Source organism: Bombina bombina, chromosome 1, assembly GCF_027579735.1.
Source record: "Bombina bombina isolate aBomBom1 chromosome 1, aBomBom1.pri, whole genome shotgun sequence".
NCBI classification, from domain to species: domain Eukaryota; kingdom Metazoa; phylum Chordata; class Amphibia; order Anura; family Bombinatoridae; genus Bombina; species Bombina bombina.
In genome coordinates, this window is record NC_069499.1 from 1,550,607,993 (window position 1) to 1,550,624,795 (window position 16,803).

The window sequence follows — 16,803 nt, forward strand, 5'->3', positions numbered from 1 at the left end:
TACGAATCGACTTGTGTTGTTTCTTCAGTTCATGGTTGGAGGATCAATTTACCAATCAATTCATTGATTCCTCAGACAAGGGTAACCTTTTTAGGTTTCTAGATAGATTCAGTGTCTATGACTCTGTCCTTGTCAGACAAGAGAAGTTTAACATTGATATCAGCTTGTCAAAACCTTCAGTCACAATCATTCCCTTTGGTAGCCTTATGCATGGAAATGTTGGGTCTTAGGAATGCCGCATCAGATGCGATCTCCTTTGCTCGTTTTCACATGCAACCTCTTCAGCTCTGTATGCTGAACCAATGGTGCAGGGATTACTCAAAGATATCTCAATTAATATCTTTAAACCGATTTTACGACACTCTCTGATATGGTGGACAGATCACCATCGTTTAGTTCAGGGGGCTTCTTGTTCTTCCGACCTGGACTATAATCTCAACAGATGCAAGTCTTACAGGTTGGGGAGCTGTGTGGGGGTATCTGACGGCACAAGGGGTTTGGGAATCTCAGGAGGTGAGATTTCCGATCAATATTTTGGAACTCCGTGCAATTTTCAGAGCTCTTCAGTTTTGGCCTCTTCTGAAGAGAGAGTTGTTCATTTGTTTTCAGATAGACAATGTCACAACTGTGGCATACATCAATCATCAAGGAGGGACTCACAGTCCTCTGGCTATGAAAGAAGTATCTCGAATTTTGGTTTGGGCGGAATCCAGCTCCTGTCTAATCTCTGCGGTTCATATCCCAGGTATGGACAATTGGAAAGCGGATTATCTCAGTCGCCAAACGTTGCATCCGGGCGAATGGTCTCTTCACCCAGAGGTATTTCTTCAGATTATTCAAATGTGGGAACTTCCAGAAATAGATCTGATGGCTTCTCATCTAAACAAGAAACTTCCCAGGTATCTGTCCAGATCCCGGGATCCTCAGGCGGAGGCAGTGGATGCATTATCACTTCCTTGGAAGTATCATCCTGCCTATATCTTTCCGCCTCTAGTTCTTCTTCCAAGAGTAATCTCCAAGATTCTGAAGGAATGCTCGTTTGTTCTGCTGGTAGCTCCGGCATGGCCTCACAGGTTTTGGTATGCGGATCTTGTCCGGATGGCCTTTTGCCAACCGTGGACTCTTCCGTTAAGACCAGACCTTCTGTCTCAAGGTCCTTTTTTCCATCAGGATCTGAAATCCTTAAATTTGAAGGTATGGAGATTGAACGCTTGATTCTTGGTCAAAGAGGTTTCTCTGACTCTGTGATTAATACTATGTTTCAGGCTCGTAAATCTGTATCCAGAGAGATATATTATAGAGTCTGGAAGACTTATATTTCTTGGTGTCTTTCTCATCATTTTTCTTGGCATTCTTTTAGAATACCGAGAATATTACAGTTTCTTCAGGATGGTTTAGATAAGGGTTTGTCCGCAAGTTCCTTGAAAGCACAAATCTCTGCTCTTTCTGTTCTTTTTCACAAGAAAGATTGCTATTCTTCCTGATTATTCATTGTTTTGTACAAGCTTTGGTTCATATAAAGCCTGTCATTAAGTCAATTTCTCCTCCTTGGAGTTTGAATTTGGTTCTGGGGGCTCTTCAAGCTCCTCCATTTGAACCTATGCATTCATTGGACATTAAATTACTTTCTTGGAAAGTTTTGTTCCTTTTGGCCATCTCTTCTGCCAGAAGAGTTTCTGAATTATCTGCTCTTTCTTGTGAGTCTCCTTTTCTGATTTTTCATCAGGATAAGGCGGTGTTGCGAACTTCTTTTGAATTTTTACCTAAGTTGTGAATTCCAACAACATTAGTAGAGACATTGTGGTTCCTTCATTATGTCCTAATCCTAAGAATTCTAAGGAGAAATCGTTGCATTCTTTGGATATTGTTAGAGCTTTAAAATATTATGTTGAAGCTACTAAGTCTTTCCGAAAGACTTCTAGTTTATTTGTTATCTTTTCCGGTTCTAGAAAGGCCAGAAAACTTCTGTCATTTCTTTGGCATCTTGGTTGAAATCTTTAATTCATCTTGCCTATGTTGAGTCGGGTAAAACTCCGCCTCAGAGGATTACAGCTCATTCTACTAGGTCAGTTTCTACTTCCTGGGCGTTTAGGAATGAAGCTTCGGTTGATCAGATTTGCAAAGCGGCAACTTGGTCCTCTTTGCATACTTTTACCAAATTCTACCATTTTGATGTATTTTCTTCTTCTGAAGCAGTTTTTGGTAGAAAAGTACTTCAGGCAGCGGTTTCAGTTTGAATCTTCTGCTTATGTTTTTCATTAAACTTTATTTTGGGTGTGGATTATTTTCAGCAGGAATTGGCTGTCTTTATTTTATCCCTCCCTCTCTAGTGACTCTTGTGTGGAAAGATCCACATCTTGGGTAGTCATTATCCCATACGTCACTAGCTCATGGACTCTTGCTAATTACATGAAAGAAAACATAATTTATGTAAGAACTTACCTGATAAATTCATTTCTTTCATATTAGCAAGAGTCCATGAGGCCCGCCCTTTTTTGTGGTGGTTATGATTTTTTTGTATAAAGCACAATTATTCCAATTCCTTATTTTATATGCTTTCGCACTTTTTTCTTATCACCCCACTTCTTGGCTATTCGTTAAACTGAATTGTGGGTGTGGTGAGGGGTGTATTTATAGGCATTTTAAGGTTTGGGAAACTTTGCCCCTCCTGGTAGGAATGTATATCCCATACGTCACTAGCTCATGGACTCTTGCTAATATGAAAGAAATTAATTTATCAGGTAAGTTCTTACATAAATTATGTTTTTCAGCAGCATACGTACATATCCGATTGGGGCCCATGCACCAGTATTCACGCTCAGAGCTGGCGGTGGTGTGTATTGTGTTTGTGTCGAGCTACTGCTGAATCTCTGAGAAGGTGTTGTGTTTGATTACTGGTGCGCGGGCCCTCGCAGCATGTGCGTATAGCGCTGAAAAACCAGAACTTCTTTCCTAGAACCATTTTTACTATTGGAAGTATGTTGCAGAGATGCTTTTAGTTTAAAATGAAAAAGCGCCTATGCACAGTTCTATTTTCACCTTTTTAAGGCTGTTATACATTGTGCAAAGGCTGCTGCCATCTAGTACTCAAGTGTATAGCAATTTATTTTATATTTATTTAAAGGGGCATAATGGTAAATCACTTGAGTCTCTATGTAATAAAGGGAGAGAGTTAACCTCAAAATATCTTCAGATTACAATAGTAGTAAGTGCTCTGTGAACAGTTATTCTCCAGCTACGGTCAGCTGCATGTTGGGAGAAAAAAATGGCCAATTTTACTAAAAGTTAACTCTTAAAGGGGCAGTAAAGTCATAATTATACATTCATAATTTAGACAGCATACAATTCTAAACAACTTTCCAATTTATTTCTATTTGCTTCCTTCTATTTTTATCCACTGCTGAAAGGTTTATCTAGGTAAGCTCAGGAGCAGCAAAGAACCTAGGTTCTAGCTGCTGATTGGTGGCGAAGGATCACCCTCCCTCAGGATAAGTGATCCAATCTGAGGAGTCGACAGAGTAATTTTCGTTCCTTTCAAAATTTCAAGGGAACTATCCGCAATCCAAGTCCAGACTGGAGACCTGTCCAGTTTTGGAACGAGGATAAACAGAGAAACCTGCTGCTGCTCCACAGTCAGCATGTAGGGTTGGCCCCCGATCCGGGACCGGATCTAGTAGGGGACAGACTTCTCTCTCTTTGTCCAGGCTTGGATAAGAGATGTTCAGTATCCCTGGACACTAGAAATCATGTATCAAGGGTATCAGTTGGAGTTCAAGACTTCCTTCCCCAGAGGAAGGTTTCTTCTTTCATGATTGTCTGTCGACCAGCTAAAAAGAGAGGGTTCTTACGCTGTGTAAGAGATCTCTCCTCCATGGGAGTAATATGTCCCGGTCCAATACAGGGGCAGGGGTTTTACTCAAATCTCTTTGTAGTTCCCAAAAAAGAGGGAACGTTCCGACCCATTTTAGATCTCAAAAGTCTAAACAAGTTTCTTAGAGTTCCATCCTTCAAGATAGAAACTATTCGGACCATTCTTCCATTGATCCAGGAGGGTGGATCTAAAGGATGCATATCTTCATGTTCCTATCCACAGAGATCATCACAAGTTCCTGAGGTTTGCCTTTCTGGACAAACACTTTCAGTTCACGACCCTTCCTTTCGGTCTGGCCACGGCACCCAGAATTTTCACAAAGGTTCTGGGGTCTCTGCTGGCGGTTCTCAGGCCGCGGGGCATTGCAGTGGCACCTTATCTGGACGAATATCTTGATCCAGGCGTCGTCTTATCAGCTAGCAAAGTCTCATACCAACATTGTTTGGTCCTTTCTAAGGACTCACGGGTGGAAGGTGAATCTAGAAAAGAGTTCACTAATTCCACAGACACGGGTTCCTTTCCTGGGAACTCTAATCGTCTCTCTGTCCATGAAAATCTTTTTGACGGAAGTCAGAAAGTTATAGATTCTGAATACATGTTGATCCCTTCAGTCCAATCCTCGGCCGTCAGTGGCTCAGTACATGGAGGCAATTGGATTGATGGTGGCAGCAATGGACATCATTCCGTTTGCTCGTTTTCATCTCAGACCTCTTCATCTGAGTATGCTCCAACAATGGAATGGAGATTATGCAAATTTGTCTCCTCAAATAGATCTGGATCAGGAGACAAGGGACTCACTTCTATGGTGGTTGTCACCGGATCATCTGTCCCAAGGGACATGCTTCCGCAGACCCTCATGTGTGATAGTGACAACGGAAGTCAGCCTGTTAGGATGGGTTGCAGTCTGGAACTCCCTGAAGGCTCAGGGTGTGTGGACTCGGTCGGAGTCTCTACTTCCCATCAATATTCTGGAGTTGAGAGCAATATTCAATGCGCTTCAGGCCTGGCCTCAGTTGGCTTCGGCCAAATTCATCAGTTTCCAGTCGGACAACATCACGACTGTAGCTTACATCAATCATCAGGGAGGAACAATGAGTTCCTTAGCGATGACAGAAGTAGCCAAGATAATTCAGTTGGCGGAAGCTCGCTCTTATCTGTCGGCAATCTACATCCCAGGAGTGGACAACTGGGAGGCGGATTTTTTGAGCAGACAGACGTTTCATCCGGGGGAATGGTAACTCCATCCGGAGGTCTTTGCCAACCTGTTTCTCAGATGGGGCAGGCCAGGGCTGGATCTTATGGCATCCCGTCAGAATGCCAAGCTCCTGAGATATGGGTCCAGGGATCCTCAGGCCGAGCTGATAGATGCCTTGGCAGTGCCTTGGTCGTTCAACCTAGCTTATGTGTTTCCTCCATTTGCTCTCCTTCCCCGGGTGCTTGCTCAAGTCAAACAGGAGAGGGCTTCGGTGATTCTCATCGCTCCTGTGTGGCCTCGCAAGACTTGGTATGCCGATCTTGTGGACATGTCATCTCTGCCACCGTGGAAACTTCCATTGAGGCAGGACCTTCTCATTCAGGGACCTTTCCATCATCCAAATCTAATTTCTCTGCAGCTGACTACTCGGACACGCGCTTGATTTTATCTAAGCGAGGGTTTTCTGATTCGGTCATTGATACCTTGTTTCAGGCATGTAAGCCTGTTACTAGAAAAATCTACCATAAGATATGGCGTAAATATCTTTATTGGTGCGAATCCAAGGGCTACTCATGGAGTAGGGTTAGGATTCCCAGGAATTTGTCTTTCTTTCATGTAATTAGCAAGAGTCCATGAGCTAGGGACGTATGGGATATACATTCCTACCAGGAGGGGCAAAGTTTCCCAAACCTCAAAATGCCTATAAATACACCCCTCACCACACCCACAAATCAGTTTTACAAACTTTGCCTCCTATGGAGGTGGTGAAGTAAGTTTGTGCTAGATTCTACGTTGATATGCGCTCCGCAACAGGTTGGAGACCGGTTTTCCTCTCAGCGTGCAGTGAATGTCAGAGGGATGTGAGGAGAGTATTGCCTATTTGAATGCAATGATCTCCTTCTACGGGGTCTATTTCATAGGTTCTCTGTTATCGGTCGTAGAGATTCATCTCTTACCTCCCTTTTCGGATCGACGATATACTCTTTTTTTATATATATATATATATATATACCATTACCTCTGCTGATTTTCGTTTCAGTACTGGTTTGGCTTTCTACAACATGTAGACGAGTGTCCTGGGGTAAGTAAGTCTTATTTTCTGTGACACTCTAAGCTATGGTTGGGCGCTTTTTTTATAAAGTTCTAAATATATGTATTCAAACATTTATTTGCCTTGACTCAGGATGTTCAACATTCCTTATTTTCAGACAGTCAGTTTCATATTTGGGATAATGCATTTGAATCAATCATTTTTTTCTTACCTTAAAAAATTTGACTTTTTCCCTGTGGGCTGTTAGGCTCGCGGGGGCTGAAAATGCTTCATTTTATTGCGTCATTCTTGGCGCAGACTTTTTTGGCGCAAAAAATCTTTTCTGTTTCCGGCGTCATACGTGTCGCCGGAAGTTGCGTCATTTTTTGACGTTCTTTTGCGCCAAAAATGTCGGCGTTTCGGATGTGGCGTCAAATAATGTGGGCGTCTTATTTGGCGCTAAAAAAATATGGGCGTCGCTTTTGTCTCCACATTATTTAAGTCTCATTTTTCATTGCTTCTGGTTGCTAGAAGCTTGTTCTTTGGCATTTTTTCCCATTCCTGAAACTGTCATTTAAGGAATTTGATCAATTTTGCTTTATATGTTGTTTTTCCTCTTACATATTGCAAGATGTCTCATGTTGCATCTGAGTCAGAAGATACTTCAGGAAAATCGCTTCCTGCTGCTGGAACTACCAAAGCTAAGTGTATTTGCTGTAAACTTTTGGTAGCTGTTCCTCCAGCTGTTGTTTGTATTAAATGTCATGACAAACTTGTTAATGCAGAAAATATTTCCTTTAGTAAAATACCATTACCTGTTGCAGTTCCATCAACATCTAATGTTCAGAGTGTTCCTGATAACATAAGAGATTTTGTTTCTGAATCTATTAAGAAGGCTATGTCTGTTATTCCTCCTTCTAGTAAACATAAAAAGTCTTTTAAAACTTCTCTTTATCCAGATGAATTTTTAAATGAACATCATCATTCTGATTCTAATGATTCTTCTGGTTCAGAGGATTCTGTTTCAGAGGTTGATGCTGATAAATCTTCATATTTATTTAAAATTGAATTTATTCGTTCTTTACTTAAAGAAGTCCTAATTGCATTAGAAATTGAGGATTCTGGTCCTCTTGATACTAAATCTAAACGTTTAGACAAGGTCTTTAAATCTCCTGTAGTTATTCCAGAAGTTTTTCCTGTTCCTGGTGCTATTTCTGAAGTAATTTCCAGGGAATGGAATAATTTGGGTAATTCATTTACTCCTTCTAAACGTTTTAAGCAATTATATCCTGTGCCGTCTGACAGATTAGAGTTTTGGGACAAAATCCCTAAAGTTGATGGGGCTATTTCTACCCTTGCTAAACGTACTACTATTCCTACGGCAGATGGTACTTCCTTTAAGGATCCTTTAGATAGGAAAATTGAATCCTTTCTAAGAAAAGCTTATTTGTGTTCAGGTAATCTTCTTAGACCTGCTATATCTTTGGCAGATGTTGCTGCAGCTTCAACTTTTTGGTTGGAAACTTTAGCGCAACAAGTAACATCATGATTCTCATAACATTATTCTTCTTCTTCAGCATGCTAATAATTTTATCTGTGATGCCATTTTTGATATTATCAGAGTTGATGTCAGGTTTATGTCTCTAGCTATTTTAGCTAGAAGAGCTTTATGGCTTAAAACTTGGAATGCTGATATGTCTTCTAAATCGACTCTACTTTCCCTTTCTTTCCAGGGTAATAAATTATTTGGTTCTCAGTTGGATTCTATTATCTCAACTGTTACTGGTGGGAAAGGAACTTTTTTACCACAGGGTAAAAACAGGGCTAATAATCGTTTTCGTTCCTTTCGTTTCAACAAAGAACAAAAGCCTGATCCTTCATCCTCAGGAGCAGTTTCAGTTTGGAAACCATCTCCAGTCTGGAATAAATCCAAGCCTTCTAGAAAAGCAAAGCCAGCTTCTAAGTCCACATGAAGGTGCGGCCCTCATTCCAGCTCAGCTGGTAGGGGGCAGATTACGTTTTTTCAAAGAAATTTGGATCAATTCTGTTCACAATCTTTGGATTCAGAACATTATTTCAGAAGGGTACAGAATTGGTTTCAAGATAAGACCTCCTGCAAAGAGATTTTTTCTTTCCCGTGTCCCAGTAAACCCAGCGAAAGCTCAAGCATTTCTGAAATGTGTTTCCGATCTAGAGTTGGCTGGAGTAATTATGCCAGTTCCAGTTCTGGAACAGGGGCTGGGGTTTTATTCGAATCTCTTCATTGTACCAAAGAAGGAGAATTCCTTCAGACCAGTTCTGGATCTAAAAATATTGAATCGTTTATGTAAGGATACCAACTTTCAAAATGGTAACTGTAAGGACTATCCTGCCTTTTGTTCAGCAAGGGCATTATATGTCTACAATAGATTTACAGGATGCATATCTGCATATTCTGATTCATCCAGCTCACTATCAGTTTCTGAGATTCTCTTTCATAGACAAGCATTACCAGTTTGTGGCTCTGCCGTTTGGCCTAGCAACAGCTCCAAGAATTTTTACAAAGGTTCTCGGTGCCCTTCTGTCTGTAATCAGAGAACAGGGTATTGTGGTATTTCCTTATTTGGACGATATCTTGGTACTTGCTCAGTCTTCACATTTAGCAGAATTTCATACAAATCGACTTTTGTTGTTTCTTCAAAATCATGGTTGGAGGATCGATTCACTAAAAAGTTCATTGATTCTTCAGACAAGGGTAACCTTTTTGGGTTTCCAGATAGATTCAGTGTCCATGACTCTGTCTTTGACAGACAAGAGACGTCTAAAATTGATTTCAGCTTGTCGAAACCTTCAGTCACAATCATTCCCTTCGGTAGCCTTATGCATGGAAATTCTAGGTCTTATGACTGCTGCATCGGACGCAATCCCCTTTGCTCGTTTTCACATGCGACCTCTTCAGCTCTGTATGCTGAACCAATGGTGCAGGGATTACGCAAAGATATCTCAATTAATATCTTTAAAACCGATTGTACGACACTCTCTGACGTGGTGGACAGATCACCATCGTTTAGTTCAGGGGGCTTCTTTTGTTCTTCCGACCTGGACTGTAATTTCAACAGATGCAAGTCTTACAGGTTGGGGAGCTGTGTGGGGGTCTCTGACAGCCCAAGGGGTTTGGGAATCTCAGGAGGTGAGATTACCGATCAATATTTTGGAACTCCGTGCAATTTTCAGAGCTCTTCAGTCTTGGCCTCTTCTGAAGAGAGAATCGTTCATTTGTTTTCAGACAGACAATGTCACAACTGTGGCATACATCAATCATCAAGGAGGGACTCACAGTCCTCTGGCTATGAAAGAAGTATCTCGAATTCTGGTTTGGGCGGAATCCAGCTCCTGTCTAATCTCTGCGGTTCATATTCCAGGAATAGACAATTGGGAAGCGGATTATCTCAGTCGCCAAACGTTGCATCCGGGCGAATGGTCTCTTCACCCAGAGGTATTTCTTCAGATTGTTCAAATGTGGGAACTTCCAGAAATAGATCTGATGGCTTCTCATCTAAACAAGAAACTTCCCAGGTATCTGTCCAGATCCCGGGATCCTCAGGCGGAGGCAGTGGATGCATTATCACTTCCTTGGAAGTATCATCCTGCCTATATCTTTCCGCCTCTAGTTCTTCTTCCAAGAGTAATCTCCAAGATTCTGAAGGAATGCTAGTTTGTTCTGCTGGTAGCTCCAGCATGGCCTCACAGGTTTTGGTATGCGGATCTTGTCCGGATGGCCTCTTGCCAACCGTGGACTCTTCCGTTAAGACCAGATCTTCTGTCGCAAGGTCCTTTTTTCCATCAGGATCTCAAATCCTTAAATTTAAAGGTATGGAGATTGAACGCTTGATTCTTGGTCAAAGAGGTTTCTCTGACTCTGTGATTAATACTATGTTACAGGCTCGTAAATCTGTATCTAGAGAGATATATTATAGAGTCTGGAAGACTTATATTTCTTGGTGTCTTTCTCATCATTTTTCCTGGCATTCTTTTAGAATTCCAAGAATTTTACAGTTTCTTCAGGATGGTTTAGATAAAGGTTTGTCCGCAAGTTCCTTGAAAGGTCAAATCTCTGCTCTTTCTGTTCTTTTTCACAGAAAGATTGCTAATCTTCCTGATAATGACAGGTTTTATACGAACCAAGGCTTGTACAAAACAATGAATAAGTCAATTTCTCCTCCTTGGAGTTTGAATTTGGTTCTGGGGGCTCTTCAAGCTCCTCTGTTTGAACCTATGCATTCATTGGACATTAAATTACTTTCTTGGAAAGTTTTGTTCCTTTTGGCCATCTCTTCTGCCAGAAGAGTCTCTGAATTGTCTGCTCTTTCTTGTGAGTCTCCTTTTCTGATTTTTCATCAGGATAAGGCGGTGTTGCGAACTTCTTTTGAATTTTTACCTAAGGTTGTGAATTCCAACAACATTAGTAGAGAAATTGTAGTTCCTTCATTATGCCCTAATCCTAAGAATTCTAAGGAGAAATCATTGCATTCTTTGGATGTTGTTAGAGCTTTGAAATATTATGTTGAAGCTACTAAGACTTTCCGAAAGACTTCTAGTCTATTTGTCATCTTTTCCGGTTCTAGAAAAGGCCAGAAAGCTTCTGCCATTTCTTTGGCATCTTAGTTGAAATCTTTAATTCATCTTGCCTATGTTGAGTCGGGTAAAACTCCGCCTCAGAGGATTACAGCTCATTCTACTAGGTCAGTTTATACTTCCTGGGCGTTTAGGAATGAAGCTTCGGTTGATCAGATTTGCAAAGCAGCAACTTGGTCTTCTTTGCATACTTTTACTAAATTCTACCATTTTGATGTGTTTTCTTCTTCTGAAGCAGTTTTTGGTAGAAAAGTACTTCAGTCAGCTGTTTCAGTTTGAATCTTCTGCTTATGTTTTCATTTAAACTTTATTTTGGGTGTGGATTATTTTCAGCAGGAATTGGCTGTCTTTATTTTATCCCTCCCTCTCTAGTGACTCTTGCGTGGAAAGATCCACATCTTGGGTAGTCATTATCCCATACGTCACTAGCTCATGGACTCTTGCTAATTACATGAAAGAAAACATAATTTATGTAAGAACTTACCTGATAAATTCATTTCTTTCATATTAGCAAGAGTCCATGAGGGCCACCCTTTTTTGTGGTGGTTATGATTTTTTTGTATAAAGCACAATTATTCCAATTCCTTATTTTTTATGCTTTCGCACTTTTTTCTTATCACCCCACTTCTTGGCTATTCGTTAAACTGATTTGTGGGTGTGGTGAGGGGTGTATTTATAGGCATTTTGAGGTTTGGGAAACTTTGCCCCTCCTGGTAGGAATGTATATCCCATACGTCACTAGCTCATGGACTCTTGCTAATATGAAAGAAATGAATTTATCAGGTAAGTTCTTACATAAATTTATGTTTTTCTCCAAGAAGGATTGGAGAAAGGGTTGTCAGCAAGTTCCTTAAAGGGACAGATTGCTGCTTTGTCTATATTATTACACAAACGTTTTGCAGATGTTCCGGACGTTCAATCCTTTTGTCAGGCTCTGACTAGAATCAGACCTGTTTTTAGACCAATTGCTCCTCCTTGGAGTTTAAATTTAGTTCTTAATGTTCTTCAAGGGGTTCCGTTTGAACCTATGCATTCCATAGATATTAAGTTATCTTTGAAAGTTTAATTTTTGGTTGCTATTTCTTCTGCTTGCAGAGTTTCAGAGCTTTCAGCATTACAATGTGATTCTCCTTATCTTATTTTTCATTCCGATAAGGTAGTGTTGCGTACCAAACCTGGTTTTCTTCCTAAGGTTGTTTCCAACGAAAATATTAATCAGGAAATTGTTGTTCCTTCATTGTGTCCTAATCCTTCTTTGAAGAAGGAGCGTCTGTTACATAATTTGGACGTTGTTCGTGCTCTGAGGTTTTACTTGCAGGCGACTAAGGAATTTCGTCAATTATCTTCATTGTTTCTTTGTTGTCTTTTCTGGGAAACGTAGGGGTCAGAAAGCTACGGCTACCTCTTTCTTTTTGGCTGAGGAGTATCATCAGTTTTGCATATGAGACTGCTTGACAGCAGCCTCCTGAGCGAATTACAGCTCATTCCACTAGGGCTGTGGCTTCCTCATGGGCATTTAAAAATGATGCTTCTGTTGAACAGATTTGCAAGGCTGCAACTTGGTCGTCTCTTCATACTTTTTCCAAATTTTCCAAATTTGTTACTTTTGCCTTGTCCGAGGCTGTTTTTAGGAGACAGGTTCTTCAAGCAGTGGTGCCTTCCGTTTAGGTTCCTGTCTTGTCCCTCCCTTTCATCCGTGTCCTATAGCTTTGGTATTGTATCCCATAAGTAAGGATGAAATCCGTGGACTCGTTGTATCTTGTAAAAGAAAAGAAAATTTATGCTTGCCTGATAAATTTATTTCCACGGCTCACCCTGCTGTTTTCCAAGACAGGTTTTTAATTTTATAAACTTCAGTCACCTCTGCACCTAGGCTTTTCCTTTCTCTTCCTAACTTCGGTCGAATGACTGGAGGTGGAGGGAAGGGAGGAGCTATATATACAGCTCTGCTGTGGTGCTCTTTGCCGCCTCCTGCTGACCAGGAGGCGATATCCCATAAGTAAGGATGAATTTATCAGGTAAGCATAAATTTCCTTTTTAAAATACTTGCCAACAATTTTTAAACTTTTTTTTTTTTTTTTTTTTTTTTTTTAATACAAACTATTTTTAATTAGCCCTTTTAGGATATGCACAGATCTCAACCTGTTTTATGTCCCTTTAAACTGAGTAGGGAAATAACATGACTGCTTGCACATGCCAGATGCACAATCCATTGCAAGTCCTGGGACTTGCATTCTGATTGGCTGCTTAAAGTCCCTTTTACAATGGGATGTGGTTACTGAGGAAATTTGCTAATTTCTAAGCCTTGAACTGCCTCTTACGTCAGTGCTTTTTTACAGGTAGACACTGCTAGTTCATGTGTGTCATATAGATAACATTGGCTAAAACGCATGTCTGTCAAAAGAACTGAGATAAGGGAGCAGTCTGCAGAGACACAAAGTAATCAGAGGTAAAAAGTGTATTAATATAACCATGTTGGTTATGCAAATCTGGGGAATGGGTAATAAAAGGATTATCTATCTTTTTGAAAAATAAAAATTCCGGAGTAGACTGTCTCTTAACATTGGTTATTCTCCAGCAGTCAACCCCCTCACTCTCTAGAGTGTTAATGTAATGTCTGTTATGGAAGTATGTAAACTTGCTAGTACTGGATATTCCATATGCTTCTTTTAGTTCCTGAAAAGTGTAAAGTTGTTGTTCATGTTAATCTACAGATGTAATTCCACTATCAAAAATTGTCAGATAACTAGACCTGTGTATTTGGCAGTTTCGTTAACTGCTGTATTCAGAAAAATGCGGCAGCTTGGGGCATTTGGTTCCGCCGGATTTCTTCTTGTGAAAGTGCAGCCCACTAAGATCTGGACTTCCACAAGAAGAAATTGAGATCCCAAAAGAACCAAATGCTGTGAGTGGCTGCTTTCTTCTGAATACAGCTGTTAACGAAAATGCGTAATGCACAGGTCTTGATAGCTTTGGTAGAAAACTCATGCCCAGAAAGGGTAAATATGTGCTTGCCAGTGTATAGCATTATTACAAAACTACTGCCGTACAGTATCCCAGACACGTTCACGTTACCTGCCTAATTATGCTCCTTCATCAAAGAATACCAAAAGAGAAAACCTATTTTGATAGAACTTTAATTGCCCTTTTTTTTTTTTTTTTTTTGCGTGTCTGAAATATGTTGGGTTTCCTCTCCTTTAGCAGTATGCACCCTAGAGACAGGAGAAAAAACACATTTGTCTGGGCAAAATAACCGCATCACTTTGTATTTTATATTTAAACACTATATTTAATTTTGAGTTTAATGTTCCTCTAAATATTCCCAGCAGAGCCAACCTGTCTCTCTTTCTTACCCTCCCTGCACCTTTGTCTCCCACTGCTCTTTTCCTTACGTTCTGTATTCTGCTTTTTCCTTCCCCCAGGGTTCTATCTGATTTCTCCCTCTGAAATGGTGCGTTTCTCTCTATCAACGTGCTCGTTAGTTGCGCCTTGTTGCAGAGTAGACCCTCCAGAACCCTACAGAAATGGGAGACCTCAGCGAGGGTCTAGCACAGACCGCCAGACTGACAGATCCAGGTATTGCATCAATGACAAATACCCCCACACCACGATTTATATTTGCGAAACTTAAAAATGTATTTTTCTTTTCATAAGGTGGTGATAGTCCACGAGCCATTATGGGGATTTAACTCCTGGCCACCAGGAGGAGGCAAAGATTCCCAAAGCTCTAAGAGCATGTAATGCCTCCCACCTCTCTGGTATTCTTGTCTTTATTTCTTTGCCTGCATAGGTTGAAGGTAAAGAATTGAGGTAATATAGATTCTTTATTGAGAGGTGTCCTCAGACTGATTTGACGCGTGGGTAAGGCAGTTGCCTTAGGGCCCCCCCAGCAGGGGGCGCCAGATCTGCCTCTGCCTGGCTGCCGGCATTGAAGCAGCGTGATGCATGAGTGAAAAATTATTTGTGCGCCCGATTTTAGGGGTGGCATTTGTCCCGCATTGTCCCTCAGCCCCTCCTTACCACTTGGTCATCATGTGACCACAAATACCCCCAATACCTGTACAGTCAGTGCAGTCACGTGTCAATTTTCTTTCTAATGACATGGTGAGTCCACTGATCATCATAATTACTGTTGGGAATATCACTCCTGGCTAGCAGGAGGAGGCAAAGAGCACCACAGCAAAGCTTTTAAATATCACTTCCCTGCCCACAAACCCCAGTCATTCTCTTTGCCTGTGCAAGGAGGTGGTAAAGTTTTAGGTGTCTGAAGATTCTTCAATCAAGAGTTTTTTTAAAATTTTTTTTAAAAGCAGAGCAGGTTGTTCTGTTTTTCCTAGGGTCTAGCTGTGGTCCACGTCAGTCTCTTCAGTAGAAGTGTGGTGGCTTTTAAGCACTTGGAAACTGGTAGGGTTTAATTCTTACTGTGCCTTCCATATTTGGTGCTGCCCTATCCTGAAAGCCTGATTAGGTTTATTCTGTCTTTCATTTGTGTTCCATGGGTCTATGGGGGGAGGATGCCTTCTCATATCTGTAAGCTGCCCTGCTGCCGGGCAGATTGGAGTGAGGTAAGTGCCTGTTTTTATTTTTTTGTAGCAAAGAAGGTTTATTGCACTTTTCTGTTTATGGGGATCGTAAATCCTTTGTGGGGTTTTTATTTGCCAGTGTTTGGGGCACTGGGAAACAGTATGTAGAGGAGAGGCTCTGTGTTTGCAGCGGTGTTTGCTGCGTATATTCGGTTGCTACCGGCTTTTTCGAGTAGTAGTGATGGCGGCTGCTCTGTCTGGTACGCCCACGAATAGGAGGGGTGGTTTTCTGAGGCGGCAATTAAGTTGCGCGCCTTTCCGGAACTCTTGCTGTCCCGCTCTGAGTGGAGGTTGCCTTGGGCTGCATTCCGTTTTTGTTTCCTGGGTCCGGATCGATCGATTGTTAAAAGGCTTATCCAGCTTCAGGAGGTCAGGTAGGCAACTCAGCAGCAGGGTGTGATGAGGTAAGGAGACTGCCTGTAGGTTTTAGGAGGATATTAGCAGAAAGAAAGGTGCTTAGTTTGGTGTTTTTTTGTTTATTTAGATAAACGGAATTTAAGCAGGAAAAAAGTTTGTTCTTTTAAATTTTAAAAGGGACAGTAAAGTTTTTTTTTTTTTTTTTTTCAAATCAAGAAGCCAGTTTGATTTATTTTGGTTAAAGATGGATCAAGGGGACCTGCAAGATGTTACATGTAGCTTATGCTTTGACTCTAATGTGGAATCTCCAATCCCTTTTTTGTTTATCGTGTATTGATAGAACATTACATTATAGGGATAGACTTTTTGAATCTGAGCCATCATTAGCTAAGGTGAATGCTGTTCAGGGGTCTCCTGTTCAAGATAGGCTGCAGCTTTCTCCTCAATCGTCCCAAACTTTAGTGTCTACTCATGCAGTGCCGTGTGTTCCTTCTATTTCTCTGGTTGGGGTTTCCTTACAGGACATTGCTACCCAGATATCTTCTGCAGTAACTGATGCCCTGTCAGCTTTTCCCATGTTACAGGGGAAGCGTAAGAGGAAGTGTAAGTATTCAGTGAGTAAGGTGTCTGAATCGAGTGTGGCTATGTCGAATGCTTCTTCCCATAGGTCTGAGGGGGAGGATTCTTCAATAGCGTCTGAGGGGGAAATCTCTGACTAAGATAGTATAATTCCTTCTTCTGATGCTGAAGTTGTCTTTCAGGTTTGAGCTTGAGCACCTCCGTTTGTTACTCAAGGAGGTTTTGGCTACTTTGGATGACTCTGACACGACTGTTGTAGTCACTCCTAAGAAGTCTAGTAAGGTGAATAAGTTTTTTGACTAACATTCAGCAGTGGAGGTTTTTCATGTTCCAGGCTGTGCTTCAGAGATTATTGCACGGGAGTGGGAGAAGCCTGGGATTCCTTTTTCCCCTTCTCCAATTTTTAAGATGTTTCCAATAGCTGAATCTGTTAGGGAGTCTTGGCAGACGGTTCCCAAGGTGGAAGGAGCGGTTTTCACTTTGGCTAAGAGAACTACTATTCCCATAGAGGATAGCTGTTCCTTTAAGGATCCTATGGATAAGAAATTGGAAGAGTTGCTTAAGAGGATGCATG

At 41.2% G+C, this 16,803-nt stretch overlaps 1 protein-coding gene across 4 annotated transcripts in view; it reads left to right on the forward strand.

The window, feature by feature from the left end:
- LLGL2 (LLGL scribble cell polarity complex component 2) overlaps nt 1–16,803 on the forward strand; it is a 252,137-nt gene that overhangs the window by 138,579 nt on the left and 96,755 nt on the right. For all 4 annotated transcript variants that reach the window (XR_008401782.1, XM_053709030.1, XM_053709034.1 and 1 more), the window contains exon 21: nt 14,133–14,286. Coding sequence is in view for 3 of the 4 variants with exons in the window: in XM_053709030.1 (XP_053565005.1) it covers nt 14,133–14,286 (154 nt within the window). In the remaining variant the exon portion in view is untranslated. The remainder of the gene's footprint in view (nt 1–14,132; nt 14,287–16,803) is intronic.